At 57.5% G+C, this 18249-nt stretch overlaps 1 protein-coding gene across 6 annotated transcripts in view; it reads left to right on the top strand.

The window, feature by feature from the left end:
- Positions 1-18249, top strand: part of TBC1D9B (TBC1 domain family member 9B) — a 38452-nt gene that overhangs the window by 16312 nt on the left and 3891 nt on the right. For 4 of the 6 annotated variants that reach the window (XR_006729265.1, XM_045527720.1, XM_045527724.1 and 1 more), the window contains exons 7-19: positions 3231-3443; positions 7263-7424; positions 7848-7998; positions 8461-8675; positions 10168-10285; positions 11234-11519; positions 12972-13101; positions 13227-13325; positions 14114-14182; positions 15132-15372; positions 15728-15793; positions 17244-17315; positions 17566-17616. Coding sequence is in view for 5 of the 6 variants with exons in the window: in XM_045527720.1 (XP_045383676.1) it covers positions 3231-3443; positions 7263-7424; positions 7848-7998; positions 8461-8675; positions 10168-10285; positions 11234-11519; positions 12972-13101; positions 13227-13325; positions 14114-14182; positions 15132-15372; positions 15728-15793; positions 17244-17315; positions 17566-17616 (1873 nt within the window). In the remaining variant the exon portion in view is untranslated. The remainder of the gene's footprint in view (positions 1-3230; positions 3444-7262; positions 7425-7847; positions 7999-8460; positions 8676-10167; positions 10286-11233; positions 11520-12971; positions 13102-13226; positions 13326-14113; positions 14183-15131; positions 15373-15727; positions 15794-17243; positions 17316-17565; positions 17617-18249) is intronic. The other 2 variants (XM_045527721.1, XM_045527722.1) reach the window with 2 other exon arrangements.

The following is an 18249-nucleotide window of genomic DNA, read 5'->3' on the forward strand; positions in this document are numbered from 1 at the left end:
ACCCCCTACCTGCTCCTGATCCCCACATCCTAATGATAGCACCCCCTACCTGCTTCTGATCCCCACATCCTAACCACAGCACCCCCACCGCCTCCTGATCCCCACATCCTAACCACAGCACCCCCCACCTGCTCCTGATCCCCACATCCTAACCACAGCACCCCCACCTCCTCCTGATCCCCACATCCTAACCACAGCACCCCCCACCTGCTCATGATCCCCACATCCTAACGATAGCACCCCCTACCTGCTCCTGATCCCCACATCCTAACGATAGCACCCCCTACCTGCTTCTGATCCCCACATCCTAACCACAGCACCCCCCACCTGCTCCTGATCCCCACATCCTAACCACAGCACCCCCCGCCTGCTCCTGATCCCCACATCCTAACCACAGCACCCCCACCTGCTCCTGATCCCCACATCCTAACCACAGCACCCCCACCTCCTCCTGATCCCCACATCCTAACCACAGCACCCCCCACCTGCTCCTGATCCCCACATCCTAACCACAGCACCCCCTACCTGCTTCTGATCCCCACATCCTAATGATAGTACCCCCTACCTCCTCCTGATCCCCACATCCTAACCACAGCACCCCCTACCTCCTCCTGATCCCCACATCCTAATGATAGCACCCCCACCTGCTCCTGATCCCCACATCCTAACCACAGCACCCCCCACCTGCTCCTGATCCCCACATCCTAACCACAGCACCCCCCACCTGCTCCTGATCCCCACATCCTAACCACAGCACCCCCCACCTGCTCCTGAGCCCCACATCCTAACCACAGCACCCCGCACCTGCTCCTGATCCCCACATCCTAATGATAGCACCCCCACCTCCTCCTGATCCCCACATCCTAACCACAGCACCCCCCACCTCCTCCTGATCCCCACATCCTAACCACAGCACCCCCCACCTCCTCCTGATCCCCACATCCTAACCACAGCACCCCCCACCTGCTCTTGATCCCCATATCCTAATGATAGCAGCCCCCACCTGCTCCTGATCCCCACATCCTAATGACAGCACCCCCACCTGCTCCTGATCCCCACATCCTAATGACAGCACCCCCACCTCCTCCTGATCCCCACATCCTAATGATAGCACCCCCCACCTCCTCCTGATCCCCACATTCTAATGATAGCACCCCCTACCTCCTCCTGATCCCCACATCCTAATGATAGCACCCCCCACCTCCTCCTGATCCCCACATCCTAATGATAGCACCCCCCACCTGCTCCTGATCCCCACATCCTAACCACAGCACCCCCACCTGCTTCTGATCCCCACATCCTAACCACAGCACCCCCCACCTCCTCCTGATCCCCACATCCTAACCACAGCACCCCCCACCTCCTCCTGATCCCCACATCCTAACCACAGCACCCCCCACCTCCTCCTGATCCCCACATCCTAACCACAGCACCCCCCACCTCCTCCTGATCCCCACATCCTAACCACAGCACCCCCCACCTCCTCCTGATCCCCACATCCTAACCACAGCACCCCCCACCTCCTCCTGATCCCCACATCCTAACCACAGCACCCCCACCTCCTCCTGATCCCCACATCCTAACCACAGCACCCCCCACCTGCTCCTGATCCCCACATCCTAACCACAGCACCCCCCACCTGCTCCTGATCCCCACATCCTAACCACAGCACCCCCCACCTGCTCCTGAGCCCCACATCCTAACCACAGCACCCCCTATCTGCTCCTGATCCCCACATCCTAACCACAGCACCCCCTACCTCCTCCTGATCTCCACATCCTAACCACAGCACCCCCCACCTCCTCCTGATCCCCACATCCTAATGATAGCACCCCCACCTGCTTCTGATCCCCACATCCTAACGATAGCACCCCCTACCTGCTCCTGATCCCCACATCCTAACGATAGCACCTCCTACCTCCTCCTAATCCCCACATCCTAACGATAGCACCCCCTACCTCCTGATCCCCACATCCTAACCACAGCACCCCCCACCTGCTCCTGATCCCCACATCCTAATGATAGCACCCCCACCTGCTCCTGATCCCCACATCCTAACCACAGCACCCCCCACCTCCTCCTGATCCCCACATCCTTACCACAGCACCCCCACCTCCTCCTGATCCCCACATCCTAACCACAGCACCCCCTACCTCTTCCTGATCCCCACATCCTAACCACAGCACCCCCCACCTCCTCCTGACCCCCACATCCTAACCACAGCACGTCCCACCTCTCCCCCTGGGGCTTCCTTTCCACAGCCACCACCCAAGATGCTGTTGTCTTTTGGGGTACCACTGGAGTGCTGACCACACCTAACCCCTTTTATGACACAGCCTTCCGCAGCAGCCAGTGAAATTTAAAATGTCACTCAGAGCATGTTGGAGCCCTGCTTACATTGCTCCAGCATCTTCTGGTGGTCAGAAGAAGCCCCGCCTGCCTCCTGTGACCTGTGAGGCCTCGGGTGAGCCTCTGTCCCCTCTCCGGTGCCCCCCACACACATACGCTGCACCCCAACCCTGGTCACTCTGACCCAGTTATCTGGCCTTCTCTGCCTCTCTCAAGCCAGTCTCGCTCACATCTCGAGGTGGTTTCCAGGCCCGCTGCCCCGTCTGTTCCCCAGTGCCTCACCCGCTGGACCAGGGACCAGCTCAGTCACCGGCTCCCCAGAGGTGTCCTCAGCACAAGCTCCCCGCTCACCCCTTGCCAGCACTCACGCCTGCTGCCCGTTCCTGGCCTTCAGCTCCCTTGTCCATCTCCCTGCGGGCCTCAGGCTCTGCACCCACTGACAGCCCAAGAGCCACACCCAGAGGGCATCAGAGCCGAGCTCCAGGACCCACACTGTCAGGAAGAGTCTGCTGGGAACAAGTGCTTGGGACAGCCATGCCAGTGAGGGGTGCTCATCCTGCTGCAGAGAAGCGACTGGCGTCCCTTGAGCAGCCAGCCAGGACCAGCAGCTGGGCCGGGCACTTTCCATTTTTATCATCGCCCTCAGAAGGGTCCTGCTCACCCCCATCAACACAGGAAAAACAAGACTTAGACGTGCAAGCAACTTGCCCAAGGCCACACCCAGCAAGTGGCAAAGTCAGTATGAGTCCAGTCATGCCACTCACTACACTGCGCCCAGGAGGGACACCCCAGGACTGCTGTGGCCGTCGCACATTCACAAAGCACACCCAGCTTCAGGTCCTAACATGGGAATGCCCAAGAGAGTGCTTTTGTCTTCTCAGGTGACCATTGTTGAAAAAGCGGACAGCTCCAGTGTCCTGCCCAGCCCTCTGTCCATTAGCACCAAAAGTAAAATGACCTTCCTCTTTGCCAACCTGAAAGACCGCGATTTCTTGGTTCAAAGGATCTCTGACTTCCTCCAGAAAACGCCGTCCAAGCAGCCAGGCAGCAGCTTCGAGGGGAGGAAAGCCAGCATTGTTGACCCAGGCCTAGAGGTGAGAGACGACCCCTGGAAGCAGCAGGGTGGGGTTAGGGCCAGGGAAGAGCCGAGGTGGCCACCACCTGGCCCCCATGGTGCACGCTGTGGGGCTCAGTCTGGGAGGGCAATTTGTGGGAGCTGGAAAGAGACCACATTGTGTTACAGATGGACAGCTTGACCCGCACCAGGGTCTCAGATGTCCCAGCCACATTCCCCACTGCCTAGTGACCACTGCAGCCCCACCCGCACCCCAGAGTCCTTCTCTTGCCCAGCCTACCCCAAGGCCAGTTCCCCTGAGGAGCCTCCTCCATCCTCCCTGAGCTTCAGCTGCACTGAGAGCAACGGGGACGCTGGGGAGGCCTGTCCGCTTCAGGCTTGTTCACGTGGCCTTCGCTTGGCAGTCTTACCGTCTGAAGTTCCTGCAGGTAGAGACCCCTTTTAAAGACTTACCTGGCTGGGTGCAGTGGCTCATGCCTGTAATCTCAGCAACTCAGGAGGCTGAGGCAGGAGGATTGCTTAAGCTCAGGAGTTCGAGGCTGCCAGTGAGCCATAATCACACCACTGCACTCCAGACTGGGCAACAGAGTGAGACTCTGTCTCCAAAAAAAAAAGAAAGACAACAGTAATATAATTATTATAACAACAAACAGGAGTGCCAGGGTAAAGGAGGACTCCATTTTGTCTTGTGTTCATGGGCAGCCTCTCTGATTAGGTGGCATTGGAACAGAAACTTGAGAGAAGCAAGGGACATGGTGGCTCACACCTGTAATGCTAGCACTTCAGAAGGTTGAGGCAGGAGGATCACTTGAGGCCAGGAGTTGGAGGTTGCAGTGAACCATGATGATGCCACTGTACTCTAGCTGGAGCAACAGAGTAAGACCATGTCTCAAAACTAAATAAATAAATAAGCCGAGCGCGGTGGTTCATGCCTGGAATCCTCGCACTTTGAGAGGCTGAGGCTGGAGGATCACTTGAGCCCAGGAGTTGGAGGTTGCAGTGAGCTATAATGACACCACTGCATTCCAGCCTGGGCAGCAGACAGAGACTTTGGGTGTACGTAAGTGTGTGTGTGTGTGTGTGTGTGTGTGTGTGTGTGTGTATGTAAGTAAATCAATCGATCTGCCCACCCACCCATCCATCCATCCAATTAAAATTTCTTTGGGGCAACCAAAAGACCAAGTTACATATGAAGGAAATATCAGAGAGTCATCAGACTTTTTGATACAGTGGTAACATTTTATAAAAATAGAGTAACATTTTTAAGATATGCAATACAAGAAGCTGTGACCCAAGGCTTTTATACCCAGACAAACTGACCTTCATCCATAGAGCCCACAGCCTGTAAAGATGTGCAGAGGAATTCAGTGACTGCACCAGCTTCTGGGGAACCTACTGGAGAACAAACTCCAGACAACCAAGAAATGATTGAATAAGCTTTGGCATAAGGACTGGTGGGAGCATTGAATGTATTTACTGTAGAAATAAGGCCAGATAGTGGGGACAGAGGGGACAGTGGAGATAGTACAATGAAAGCGTGCGATAAGAAGGGATGTGGAATATAGACTGAGCTCATTGGTTGCTTTGTTACTTCAGAATGAAGGTATATCCTTTAAGTCACATGTCGGCAGGGAGAGGGAAGAGAGGTGAAAAAAGAGGATTACCAGGTAATTTCAATATTGCCCATAGTAGATAATTGACAGTATCTTAAAAAGAGGGGGCACTAAGGGAACTATATAAAGATATTATGATAGCACAGAGCTAACTATTGCAGCATAAACTTTCTGACAGATAGGGCAAAACACTTGCAGGGGGAAAGGATACAGTGAGATTAGGCAACTCTCTGAAGAAACTGCGTATAAAGGTCAGAATAGTGGGGGTTACTTTTGGGAGCTAGCTTTTTTTTTTTTTTTTTTTTTTGAGACAGAGTCTCACTTTGTTGCCCTGGCTAGAGTGAGTGCCGTGGCGTCAGCCTAGCTCACAGCAACCTCAAACTCCTGGGCTTAAGGGATCCTCCTGCCTCAGCCTCCCAAGTAGCTGAGACTACAGGCATGCGCCACCATGCCCGGCCAATTTTTTCTATATAGATTTTTAGCTGTCCAGATAATTTCTTTCTATTTTTAGTAGAGACGGGGTCTCACTCTTGCTCAGGCTGGTCTCGAACTCCTGACCTCGAGCGATCCACCCACCTCGGCCTCCCAGAGTGCTAGGATTACAGGCATGAGCCACCGTGCCCGGCCAGGGAGCTAGCTTTTTAATTGAAGTATAACATAGATCCACTAAGTGGTACGTACCATGGCGGATACCTTGATGAATCTTATCAAAGGCAGCACGTGTGAGCAGTACCTGCGGTGGGGGGAGGGTCTGGAGCAGCAGGACTGTGCTGTGGGGGCAGATCCTGGAGAGGAAAGGAGGTGACGCTGGGGTTGGAGGGTCGCCAGAGAATGGCCCGGCATGCAGGGCCATGGGGTGGGGGGCTCAGGTTGCATTGGCTTGGGCCTATTCACGTAAACAGAAATGGGAAGTGTGGTTCAGTAGGAGGCGAGGGTGGCCGGTGGTTTTGGAGATTTGTGCTGGACAAACGTGTGAGATGGTTACCGGGGGAAGGGACCAAGACTGAACTGGGAGAGTGTAGGTGTGAACCGTAAGGTGTGACCTGACCTGGCCTCGGCCGGAAGCAGCGCTCGGGGCTGTGCTGGCCATCTCTCCGGGAACATGTGTCTGTTGTGTAGGACACATCCTGGAGTCTGTCTCCTTTCCTGGCACTGAGATTTTTGATTCTGTGAGGCGCTCTGTGGCCTGCGAGCCCATCTGTGTCCTGGTCCCTGTGGGGAAGCTCAGGCGGAGTCAGGGCACGGCCAGCCTGTTCTGGGGCCTTCCTGCTGGGCTCGGGAGGTCTGTTAGAGAAATTTAAGTGGACACACAGTCCATTTCTATAGCACCAGCTAAGGGTAGAGGGGTAGACTGTGGGTATGAACCTAACAGAGTTCTCTCTTTTTCTCTTTTTTCCTCTTTCAATAAAAACAGCTTGAGATAAAATTGATGTATAATATACTGTACATATTTAAAGAGTACAGTTTGCTAAGTTTTAATAGGTCTACCCCTATGAAACTATCACCACAATCAAGGTCAGGGTTCTCTTAAGGATCACAGAGAAGGTGAAGTGTTCTAGAATCTCTGGCCCTGGGTGGACCAGAGCCGACAGGAGGGTGTGGGGAGCAGAGGGGCCCCACCTAGGTCAGAGCCCAGCGCGAGAGCCGACTGGCCACAGAGCTTGTCCAGCTGGGGCCTCCCCACTGGGCTTTGCTTCCAGCCACGACAGCGTCCTTCTCAGGCCCATGGGGCACTAGGATGGTGGCAGCACACCTGTATCCTGCCTGCATCACCCCAACGCTCCTTGCAGAGGCCCCGCTGCATTTCCTTGGTGGCAGCTGGTTGACACAGTCACCTGAACCCATCCCTGAGCCCAAACCGACGTCACAGGGGCCATCACCCAGGCCTCAGTGGAGCTCACCAAGCATGGGGCCCGACAGTGGAGAGGGGTGTGCCCACAGATAAAAATGGGGTTTCTTCCTCCTCTTTGCACCAACCTCACTGAGATAAGGGCCCGACAGGATGAGCCCAGAACCCACTTTCCCGAGACCCTCGACTCACCAGCATGGTGGGTTTGCTTACAAGAGGACGTGGGTAGGTGTCCAGCCCACCAGAGGGGGCCTCGTGCCCAGCTCCACGACCCTTCTTCACAGGCATCGCCGTCCAGCTGTGGGTGGACGTGCACAGCAGAGGCCCCCGGGAAGCTCCATTGTTAGGGCTTCCCCTTCCCTGTTTTATTTTCTAGTCTTCCCCAGCTCCTCAGGAGGTGTCAGAGCAGCCCACCGGCCTGGCCTCTCCCCTCAGCAGCCACCAGAGCTTCTGTGCACAGGCGGTGCCGACTGCTTCCCAGGGCCTGCTCCAGCTCTTCCAGGGAAGCTCGCCCGTGGAGGACCTCGGGGCCAAAGGGGTGAGCCTTGTGCACAGTGCTGCAGCCGCAGGGCTCCTGGGGCCCACTGGCGGGCAGTGTCCTGCCGGGGCTGCACTCAGCAGTGAGAGAGGGACCAGGTGGGCCCTGGGGAGAGCCCCCCTGCCCTGCCTGCCGGTGCTGGTCGCCGTGGGCTCTGGGCGTCTGAAGGGAAAAGGCCGCCCGCTGCTGCGTCGCCAACCCTGGCACTGGCGCGGTGGCCTGGTCCAGCTCCGCCTGGCTGTGCCTGCATCTTTGCCGCCACCGCTTTGCAGCCTGGGCTTGCTGGCTGCCATCTTCTAGATGTTTTACATAGCAGGCTTTCTGTGGCTCAGAGAAGAAAGGGGAGGAGGGCTTTGTCACCCAGGCCTCCAAGCTCTGAGACTCACTTCAGCTCCCAAGTTCCCTGGTTTGCTTTCCCCTCAGGCCAAGGAGAAGATGAAAGAAGAGTCGTGGAACATCCACTTCTTTGAGTATGGGCGTGGCGTGTGCATGTACCGCACTGCCAGGACGCGGGAGCTGGTCCTGAAGGGCATCCCCGAGAGCCTCCGGGGAGAGCTGTGGCTCCTCTTCTCTGGTGAGTGGGGTCCGGCCGCCCCTCGCCTTGGCTCAGCCAGCCAGGCCCCATGGCTCTTCCCACGGCTGCAGGAGGCCGCAGCCCTTTCACAGGGCTGTGTGCAGGGCCCAAGCCGGGCAGCATCCCGAGGGGCGAGGCCAGGGCCCGGTACTCTGCTGGCCAGGTGGCGCCTTCCCACCCGCAGTGGGAGGCAGACAGGCCCCCTTGAGGCCTGCTTTCCTTGGGACAGGCTCAGACAGCCCTGACCACCACCACCACCCCCGCCCCCCCAGAGCACCTCAGGAGGAGGGCAGGTCAGCCGCGCCCCAGGAGCAGTCTCTGGGGAAACCTTGTGTCACACCTCCCAGTCGACCCCAGAGTCCCTCGCTCCTCTGTGGGGCACTGATGCCTCCATCCTGCCCTGCTGTTGCCCCCAAAGTACTGAGAGGAAGAGAGAGACAGCTACTTCCTGTGTCTCCCCAGGGGCTTGGAATGAGATGGTGACTCACCCTGGCTACTACGCCGAGCTGGTGGAGAAGTCCACAGGGAAGTACAGCCTGGCCACGGAGGAGATCGAGCGAGACCTCCACCGCTCCATGCCTGAGCACCCCGCCTTCCAGAATGAGCTGGGGATCGCCGCGCTCCGGCGGGTGCTGACTGCCTATGCTTTCCGGAACCCCACCATCGGCTACTGCCAGGTAAAGGGGCTTAGCAGGGTCCTAGGGACAGCATCTGCCCACCAGAGGCTCACAGGAGCAGGCCCCTGAGGCCCTGGGCCCATGTGGGGGCCTCACACACCCGAGACCCTGACCATGCCTCCAGGAAGGAGCCCATCTGCAGAAGAAGATATAATTTAGAAACAGTGTTAATTGTTCATCTCATCTCTATGCCGTATATTAAGTTGTCTGTGTGCTTCTGGTCTGGGTCCCAGCAGCGTTTGATTGTTTTGTGTGTGTGGTAAAATACACATAATGTAAAATTTATCATCGAAACCATTAAGTGTACAGTTCAGCTGGTGTTAATACATTCACATTGTTGTGTAACCGGCATCACCATCCGTCTCCAGAGCTCTTACCATGTTGCAAAATTGACACTCTGTACCCGTTAAACATTCCCCCACCCCCAACCACTGTTTCACTCTTTGTCTCTGTGAAGTTGACTACTCTAAGTACCTCGTATGAGTGAAATCACACGATATTTGTCCTTTTGTGTCTGGCTTATCTTACTTAGCACAATGTCCTCAGGGTTCATCCCTGTTGTAGCGTGTGTCAGCATTTCCTTCCTTTATAGGATGAATAATATCCCATGGTATGAATAGACCACATTTGGTTTATCCACTCATCCACTGATGAACTTGGGCTGTTCCACCCCGTGGCTGTTGTGAGTGATGCTGCCACGAACATGGGCGCACAAGGATCTGTTTGATACCTGCGTCCAATTTTGGGGGCTGTATATCCAGAAGTAGAATTGCTAGATTGTATAATAGTTCTATTTTTAATTTTTTGAGGACTCTCCACAGCAGCTACACTATTTTATATCCCCACCAGCAATTCACAAGCGTTCCGGTTTCTCCATATCCTCTCCAACGCTTGTTACATTCTGATATTGGTTTCTTGTTTTTAAAGTAATGGATGTGAGGAGGTATCCACTGTGCTTTTGATTTGCATTTCTGGCAGCTTTTGATTTTAAATCTAGTGGGCATTTCCCTGGCCGGGCCAAATGGCTTTCTGTTTGCCCTGCAAGTCTTACTAACAGCGAAGGCTTGTGCGGTCCCAGTTCTGCCGCAGCCTCCCCGCAGCCGGCAGGCACCCACTGTCTCCTGCTTCTGCGGGCACTGGCCGTGCACTCACTCCCATGTCCGCTCAGCCCCATGTCATGCCTCCAGTGCCAGACACCACTCCGTGGAAGTGTGATGTTCTCGTGTCCGCCTTCTCCATTTGCCCAGAGCCTTCTGACCCAGTTCGAAGGAGTTGGATGACTGTCTCTGTCAAATTGATTTCCTGCAAATTGCCTTTTGGCAAATATCCAAGAGTTGGGCTGGGACCGCTTCACATTGCCAAATGCCAGGCTGTCCTGAGGGGCAGACTTGATTGGAGAAGGATGCCGGTGCAGGACGCTTGTGGGGGAGGGGACAGTTTTATCTGGGGGCCAGCAGGGTGAGCCTCCCCCGGCTGTCTCTGTGCCCGGCAGGCCATGAACATCGTGACCTCGGTGCTCCTGCTCTATGGCAGCGAGGAGGAGGCCTTCTGGCTCCTGGTGGCCCTCTGTGAGCGCATGCTGCCTGACTACTACAACACCAGGGTGGTGGGTAAGTGTCCCAGCGTGCTCCCTTGCCCGGTCTCCAGTTGCCCAGTGGCTGCCATGGGGTAGCAGCCCTTCCTGGGCCAGGCTCTGTGCTGAGCCCTCCCCACAGGTGAGCTCTACAGGCCTCCCAGCTGTCCTGAGGCTGCACATAAGCATGGCCCCTGCCTTACAGAATGGGAATCTGAGAAACAGTCACACAGCCAGAGAGTGACAAGCCGACACAGATGCCCCAGCCATCTGCCTGCCCAGACTTCATGGGGGTTCCCTAGAGTTACTGGCCGTGAGAGTTAGAGGCTATTACACATCTGATGGTTTTCAGAAGTCCTCCTGGAGCCTAAATGCCCATCCTTCTCACTTTTCCTAAACTTTTTTATTATAGAAAATTTCAAACATCAAAACTAAAGCATAATGTATATCCCCCACATACCTTTTGCCCAACTTCAGCTGTCACAACTGACATCCAATAAAGGCTGTGTTACTACGTGGAAATGGAAATGACATGGAAGTGGGCTTACAAATGTATTTGATTGCACATGTATTTAAGTCTGTTACTCCAAGGTCCCCTTTCCCTACTGTTTGGTGCTTGGAGTTACCACTCTGGGGCCCTTCAGAGTTGCACCTGTTCACAGGCACCAAAACAAGACACAGAAGCCGCCGAGGCCACTGCTTGCTCTGACACCTTCAGGGAGAGATTAGTATTTCCCCGAAAGAAAATTTAAGTAGAGTGGAAGAAACAGCCCTTCCACACCGTGGTTTGGTGCTGTAGAGGGAGCACGTGCAGCTCTCTCCTTCCCTGCAGCCTCCCCGCACCCGCGCTCCCTTCAGGCCTCACTGCACGGAGCTGGCAGGGCCAGGTGGCAGGGACCACGGGGCTCCCAGTGCCCCAGGCCTGTCCCCGCGGAGTGCCTGGGGCCACAGTGTGGGCCCACCCCCTGCTCCTTCCCCTCTGCAGGAGCCCTGGTGGACCAGGGCATCTTCGAAGAGCTCACAAGGGACTTCCTGCCCCAGCTCTCAGAGAAGATGCAGGACCTGGGGGTGATCTCCAGCATCTCGCTGTCGTGGTTCCTGACCCTCTTCCTCAGCGTCATGCCCTTCGAGAGCGCCGTGGTCATTGTCGACTGCTTCTTCTATGAGGGCATCAGGGTGATCCTGCAGGTGGCTCTGGCTATCCTGGATGCCAACATGGAGCAGCTGCTGGGCTGCAGCGACGAGGGCGAGGCTATGACCGTGCTGGGCAGGTGACGTGCCAGGCGCCTCCCCTCCCAGGGGCCGACCACAGAGCCCACCCCCACCAGCATTCAGGCACCACGCCCACCGCATGCCAGGCCTGGGGCTGTCCGGGGTCAGGAGTGAGCTTCCTTTCTAGAGGGAGACAAAGCAGCGCCTGGGTAGTGATGGGCACTGCAGAGGCGAAGCCGGGGAGGTAGGCAGGGCGCCCCGGCTGGGCTGCTGCTCAGACGCGGGTCAGGACACTTCCCACGGGGATACCCAGAGCCAAGGTCCAACGACCAGGATTCCTGTCAGTGGTCAGGAAATGGCTGGCACAGCGGGGCCCAGCCTCGAGCAAAGGGTAGGCGCCCCTTGCCTTCCCAAGCTCAGCATCATCGCTGCCCCCACGTGCCCTGGCAGGCCTGCTCTGGGCTCACTGTGACAGCTGAACAAGCTGATGCCTGGCTGGTCATGCCTGAGGCCCAGGGTCATGCAGGTCTCCTCCTCCTCCTCCCCCATCCCCCATCCCCCCCCTCACAGATTCTTTCTGGGTCCAGCCCCTTCCCTCCAGCCCACAGCCTCAGCCCAGGCCCACAATACCCCTTCCTTGGGCCGTGCCTGGTTCGTCATGGCCTTGTCAGTCTCTCGCCAGCCAGCATCCCACAGGACTCTTTCTGATCAGAACTGACCCTGTCCCTCCCCTGGGACATGGGAACTCCCTATAGCACAGCTGGTCCTCTGGCCAAAGTTGCTGTCTGAGTCCCCCAGCCTGGCCTTCAAACCCAGGCCCCCTCCCAGTCTCACTCTGGCCTGTGCCCTGAGCTCTGTGCGGTCCTGCCCGCCACCCGGTGTAGCAGCCTGGCCTAGAGAGCTCCCAGAGCCCTTGCCTGCTGAGCCAGCCCAGGTGCCGACTGGGACCTTGCAGACCTGGCAGGATTGTTACCTCCCTGCTCTGGGCTGTGGTACTTTGGGTCCACACTTATGTCAAGACACGAGCCAACAGCCAGTGTGTGGCCGGCCTGCTTGCCCACCTCCTACAGCAGACAGGTAGGGCCTCTCCTCAGGAGCTGGGGTCTGCCCAGGGCCAGGGGGTGTGGGGGTGCCAGCCACGCCCTACCATCTGAGTGTCAGGCCTGGAGCCCTGGCTAGGCTAGGTCAGCTGGCCAGAGGAGAGCCCTGTCCTCAGGGATGTGTCCCTGGAGAGGCCAGTTCCTTGGGCCCCTGCCAACACCGCCGTAGCTGGCCTCCTCCCAGCTCTCTCCTGGGACTCGGCCCTTCGGTCCCTGATTTTCCTCGCCATGGCAGGGAGTCCCCACGTGCCTAATGACCCACCAGAAAGAGAGAGCATGTTGTCCCTCCAACTGGGTAGGTCCAGGCTTGTGAAGGGTTCCTGCCCACGGGGCCTCCAGGAGACAGCCTGGTACTCTCAGAGCTCAGGCCTCAGGGCGCAAGGCCTAGGCTTTGTCCTCTAATCTTTGCAGGTACCTGGATAACGTGGTCAACAAGCAGAGCGTCTCCCCTCCCATCCCACACCTCCACGCCTTGCTGACCAGTGGGGATGACCCTCCTGCAGAGGTGGACATCTTCGAGCTTCTGAAAGTGTCCTATGAGGTAGCACTCACCAGGCTGGTTTGGCCAGGCCTCCCATGCAGCCGTGCGGGTGCAGACGGCCGCGGCGGGTGGTGGCCCTCTGTTGGCGCTCAGCTTGATCTCACTGAGTCACCTCTGGCTTGTAGAAATTCAGCAGCCTGAGGGCTGACGACATTGAACAGATGCGGTTTAAACAGAGGCTGAAAGTGATCCAGTCCCTGGAGGACACGGCCAAGAGGAGCGTGGTAGGCGGGCAGCGGGGGCAGGGCGCGGGCCCTGTCCTGCCTTGGTGCGCGTGTCGTGGGAGGATGCTGTGCGGGACTGGAGTCCAGGGGTGGGGGTGCAAATTGGGGGATGTGGGGAGAAATCTCGGTCATTTTTTTCTGTTCATGGGTGAGTCAGTGGGAAGTTTCTCTGCCCCTGCTCCTCCACACGCCCCGTGTCCCTGCTGCAAGCCTTTGTCCTCGTCTCTGGAAAAGCTAGGCCATCCCTGCCACCCCAAGCTGCAAGACCTGCTCGTGCCCTCTGCCCCCAAAGGCGGGGACTTCTTACTTTGTCTTCATATTCCCAGCCTCCTTCGGGCCTGCAGGACACTGTGAGGGTACCTTGGTCACAAGCAACAGAATCTGACTGACTCCAGCTAATTAAAGTAAAAGGAGAATTGGCCCACGAGTCCTGGGACTCCTTACAAAGAGCCAGTACCACGGCCTGGCCAGGGATCCAGACGATGGGAGCTCAGTGACCGTCCCTACCCTGTGACCTGCAACTGGGTGTTCAGGGGAGAAAGGCTGCCCAGTGCCCACCCTGGAAGGAGCTCAGGGAGTATGAGCTGATGAGGGCGAGGGCTGAGCGTGTGGGCAGTGCCCTTTTTCCTGAATGGACTGGCCTCGAGTGCTGGGCCCGCTGGTGACACCCAGAGGGCAGTTCCTGCCTTTGCCCTCATATACAAGAGGATCCTCTCCAAGAGATTTTATTTCCACCACAGCAGGAGCTTGAGAATACACTAGTACATCCTGTTTCACTTTCCTTCTAGGTCCGAGCTATTCCAGTGGACATTGGCTTCTCAATTGAAGAGCTGGAGGACCTCTACATGGTGTTTAAGGTGACAGCCAAGAGCCAGGGCAGGACCAGTACCCCATCCTAGTCCCCTAAGTATATCCTCAGCACAGCACCTTCCTGCCAGAAGAGAAATAGATGTAAAAGCGTCCTCAGATATACCTACCATAAACCTCATGTAGAATTTAATCCTTCCTGGAATTTAGTGGGACACTTTTAAATGTCAGAAAATCCACTCAAGTCAGCCTACACAGAAGAGGGAATGCATGTAACTGAAAAGTGTAAGAGTGAGCAGCTTCAGGCATGGCTGGATCCAGGTGCTCAAATGGGCTGTCAAGCTTCCCCACCTCTGATGTCCTCTGGACTGCTCTTCCTGCAGAGTGGCAGGACTGTTGTCAGCAGCTCCAGGGCTATCCTGTCTTCCAAATTCTTAGAATTTTTCTTTCCAAGTGGTTTTAGCAAAAGGCCTACCTAGAGTTGATCACTGGGATGACTCGAGTTAGGTGCTGTGGCTACGGGATGGGGTGGGTGCATGAGCCATGTTGGAGTCACCCCTGGAGATGGGGCTGGTCACCTGAAGGTGAGACAGGAGGGGTTCTCCAAGAAGATTTTGGGTGCTGCCAACAAAGGGAAGGGAAAGGTGCTGAAGAGGAGGCAGAAACGGGAGCCCTTTCTGTTCTCGTTGCCCGTCTCCACCCTCCTCCAGCTGCCTCAGGTCCAGTTCCCAAGGTGGCCACACGCCATGGCCTTAGGGTCACAACAGTTGAGCCAGGTCTGCCCCTTGTGGGCTGCCGAGGGCACTGTCTCTCAGCAACACCCCCACCTGTTGCCAAGGGGCGGATGGTGGCAGCATGAGAGGTTCTGTGAGTTATTCACCTCGCCAGGGCTCTGCAGGCTTGGACAGAGGGGGAGGGTGGACGTCCTGGCCAGTCCAGTGGTCCCAGCAGCCCCAGGGCTTAGCAGCAAGGCCGTCTCACCAGACTGTGTCCCTGCAGGCCAAACACCTGGCGAGCCAGTACTGGGGGAGCAGCAGCATGGCTGCCGTCCGCCGGGACCCCAGCCTGCCCTACCTGGAGCAGTACCGGATCGACGCGAGCCAGTTCCAGGATCTCTTTGCCAGCCTGACGCCCTGGGGGTGCGGCGTCCATACACCTGTGCTGGCGGGACGCATGTTCCGGCTTCTGGACAAAAACAAGGACTTGCTGATCAACTTCAAGGAATTCGTGACAGGGATGAGTGAGTGCCCCTGGGGCCTAACCCAGCTCTCACCGTTTCCCAAGCAGCTTTCCAAATGCCAGCCCCAGCCCATCTGTCCCTGCTGCAGCAAACAGAAGGCAGCCTTGAGCCCTTGGCCCTTACCTGCTGGAGACATGGTGGGGTCCAGTGGGCGCCCGGCCCTTGCTCCCTCCCTCACGCAGCACAGGGCAGCTAGAGGCTGGGTGGGCCAGCCCTGGGGAAGGGCTGGGCGTCCCTGGCTGCACTCCAGGGAGAACAGGGGCCTGGGGCTGGCTCCAGTGACCTCTCCAGGCGGGAGTCAGGCAGCTGGGGCTGCCATCTTGCCAGCGTGCCCCCTCCCTGGCCTTTCCCACAGGTGGGATGTATCACGGAGACCTGACAGAGAAGCTCAAGGTGCTGTACAAGCTGCACCTTCCCCCAGGTGAGAACCGCCCTGCCCTGAGCCTGGCCAGGGTTCAGCATGCGGCACCCCAAGGCGCAGGCATAGACCTCCATGGGGCCTCGAGGTGGCACAGGGGGCTCAGCATGGCAGAGGAGGAGGGGGAAGAGGGAGCCGGGCCACGGCCTGGGAAGGGATGTGAAGGAGAGTCCCACGGGTGCCTGGGTGTCCCTAGAAGCAGAACTCCACGCGTCGAATGGGCCAATCCACCCAAAAGCCATGAGGGGTTCGTGCACAGGACTCAAGTTTGAAACTGAGACTGTCAAGTTTCTCAAGGGGGTCATCCTGCGGGAACCCCGTCCCATGGCCATGAGGAAGGCCCACTCCTCTCTGGCTTCCAAGCCCTCCGGAGCCTAACGGGGCACAGTGGGGGGCACATCTGCTGCGGGGCTGGGTGGGCAGGGGGAGGGCTCACAGAAGCCGGGAGCTCGCCTGGCACAGCAAGGACGGCTGCATGGAGAGTTCTCTAAGCACCCCAGAGGAAGCAGACTCGGGCAGGTGAAAATGGTGGCTCAGGGCACTCTCCTCCTGCAGCTGCCCTCAGAATTGGCCCGAGTGGTTTTTAGAATACTGGGCCGGGCTTCACCCCCAGAGATTCTCGCTTCATTGCCTGTGCAGGCCCAGACTTTTGTGTGTGAAGCTCCCAGGCATCCCCCTGGGCCTCCAGAGCTGGAAAGGCTCTTGGCACAGGTGTTCTCACCTGGGCCTGGCTTCCCCCTTAAACACCTCTGGGAAGGTTGGCACTACCACCAGAGAGGCCTTGGCGGGACAGACCCTGCCGAGCCTGGGTCCCACAGGTGAGGGCTGCCCCAACACTCTTGGGCCGCCTTGGCCCGCCCTGCCCTGTCCAGGCACGGGACGCACGGCCCACAGCCTGCCGTCCCCCACGTTCACTGTGGGGTCCCTCTTGCTGCGCCTGCTCCTCACAGCAGGGAGGTGAGCCCCACACAGGCCCGTGCGGGTCTGCAGCCCTGGGCGTCGCGTAGTCACCACCACAGTCGGACAGGCCAGTAAGTGCCCGTGCGGAGGGACCTCCACCCTGTCAAGTGAGAGCAGCACGTTGCTTGTGCGCAGCTGGGCTCCCTGCCACCGGGAGGCGCACAGAGCACCCTGAAAGCATCCCCCGGACGGCGGGCCACTGGGATGAGAGGGGAGAGCGTGGCCGCCATGCCCTGGGCTCCTGATTACACTGATGGAATTTTTGCCCAGGATGTGTTTTTCGTTTTCAAACACAATGTAAAAAGTCAGGAAAGTAACAATCAGAACTAATCATCTTCATCAAAACTGCTACCAAGAGTTATAATCAGGGGTGCTGGGACCGGTAGGGTACCTGGTGGTGAGCTCTAGGCCTGAGCCCGGACTGGGGGGCTCCGCCTGGAGGGAGAGTCCTCGTTTCCTCCTGCTCTCACTCCTCTCTCCTCTCTGAGCACAGCTCTGAGCCCTGAGGAAGCCGAGTCAGCCCTGGAAGCGGCCCACTATTTCACAGAGGACAGCTCCTCAGAAGGTGAGCAGGCTGGGACCCCTGAGGGCCTGGCCGTGACTCTGCAGCCACCGCAGCCTCCTCGGGCCCTGGGCTCCGACGTGCTGCATCGGGGTGCTCCCCGGGGGGCCACATGGGCTGGGCCCTGCCACGCTCTGGGGGCCGAGCCGTCCCCCATGAATGTTCTCACTCCTGTTTCTCTTGTGTGTCTGTCTCCCTGGACCTTGGCTCCTCCTCCCTCTGCCCTCTGCTCCTCCTCTGCCGTCCCCTCCAGCATCTCCTCTGGCCTCAGATCTGGATCTTTTCCTGCCCTGGGAGGCTCAAGGTCAGTCCCTGGAAGGCAGGGGCCACCTTTGCCTCTGGGCTTTGTCTCCCTGTCACTGTCCTGCATGATCAGGGAGCCTGGAAGCTCTTTGTCCGAGGGACCCCTCCAGGACCTCATGCTGTGGGGATAAGTCCTGAGAAGGACCCGGAACCCAGCCACCCCTCCTTCACTGATGACAGAGGGGCAGCCTTCTGTGTTTGCTCTGGGTGTTCACACTGGGCATCGAGCAGGCAGGCTGTCACCTCTGCAGCTACATGCAAAAGGTTTTTTGTCATGTTCATAGGAAAGAAATATAAAAGCTGTCCTTGCAGCCGTGAGAAACAGCACACAAGTGGAGGCAGAGGGAATGCCTTCCTCGGAAAGCATCCTGTTCCACGTCGGTTAAGCACCCGTTAGAACTCAGCCCTGTGCTGTTTCATGTCTGTTGGGAGCATCCAGTCCACAGTGATGGGCATTCTGAGCCCTGGGATTTGGCAATTGGCCATAACTTCACCCTGTAACTTCACATGGGGGACAACACGCACTAAGGAGCCAGCCCAGAAGGGAAAATAAAAAATAGTGTGTGTCAAGATGCCTGTGGCAGCCCTGTTGACAGTGCCAAAGGCTTCCTTGAATTTGAACATGAAGCTTGAG

Source organism: Lemur catta, chromosome 16 (assembly GCF_020740605.2).
Source record: "Lemur catta isolate mLemCat1 chromosome 16, mLemCat1.pri, whole genome shotgun sequence".
Lineage (NCBI taxonomy): Eukaryota > Metazoa > Chordata > Mammalia > Primates > Lemuridae > Lemur > Lemur catta.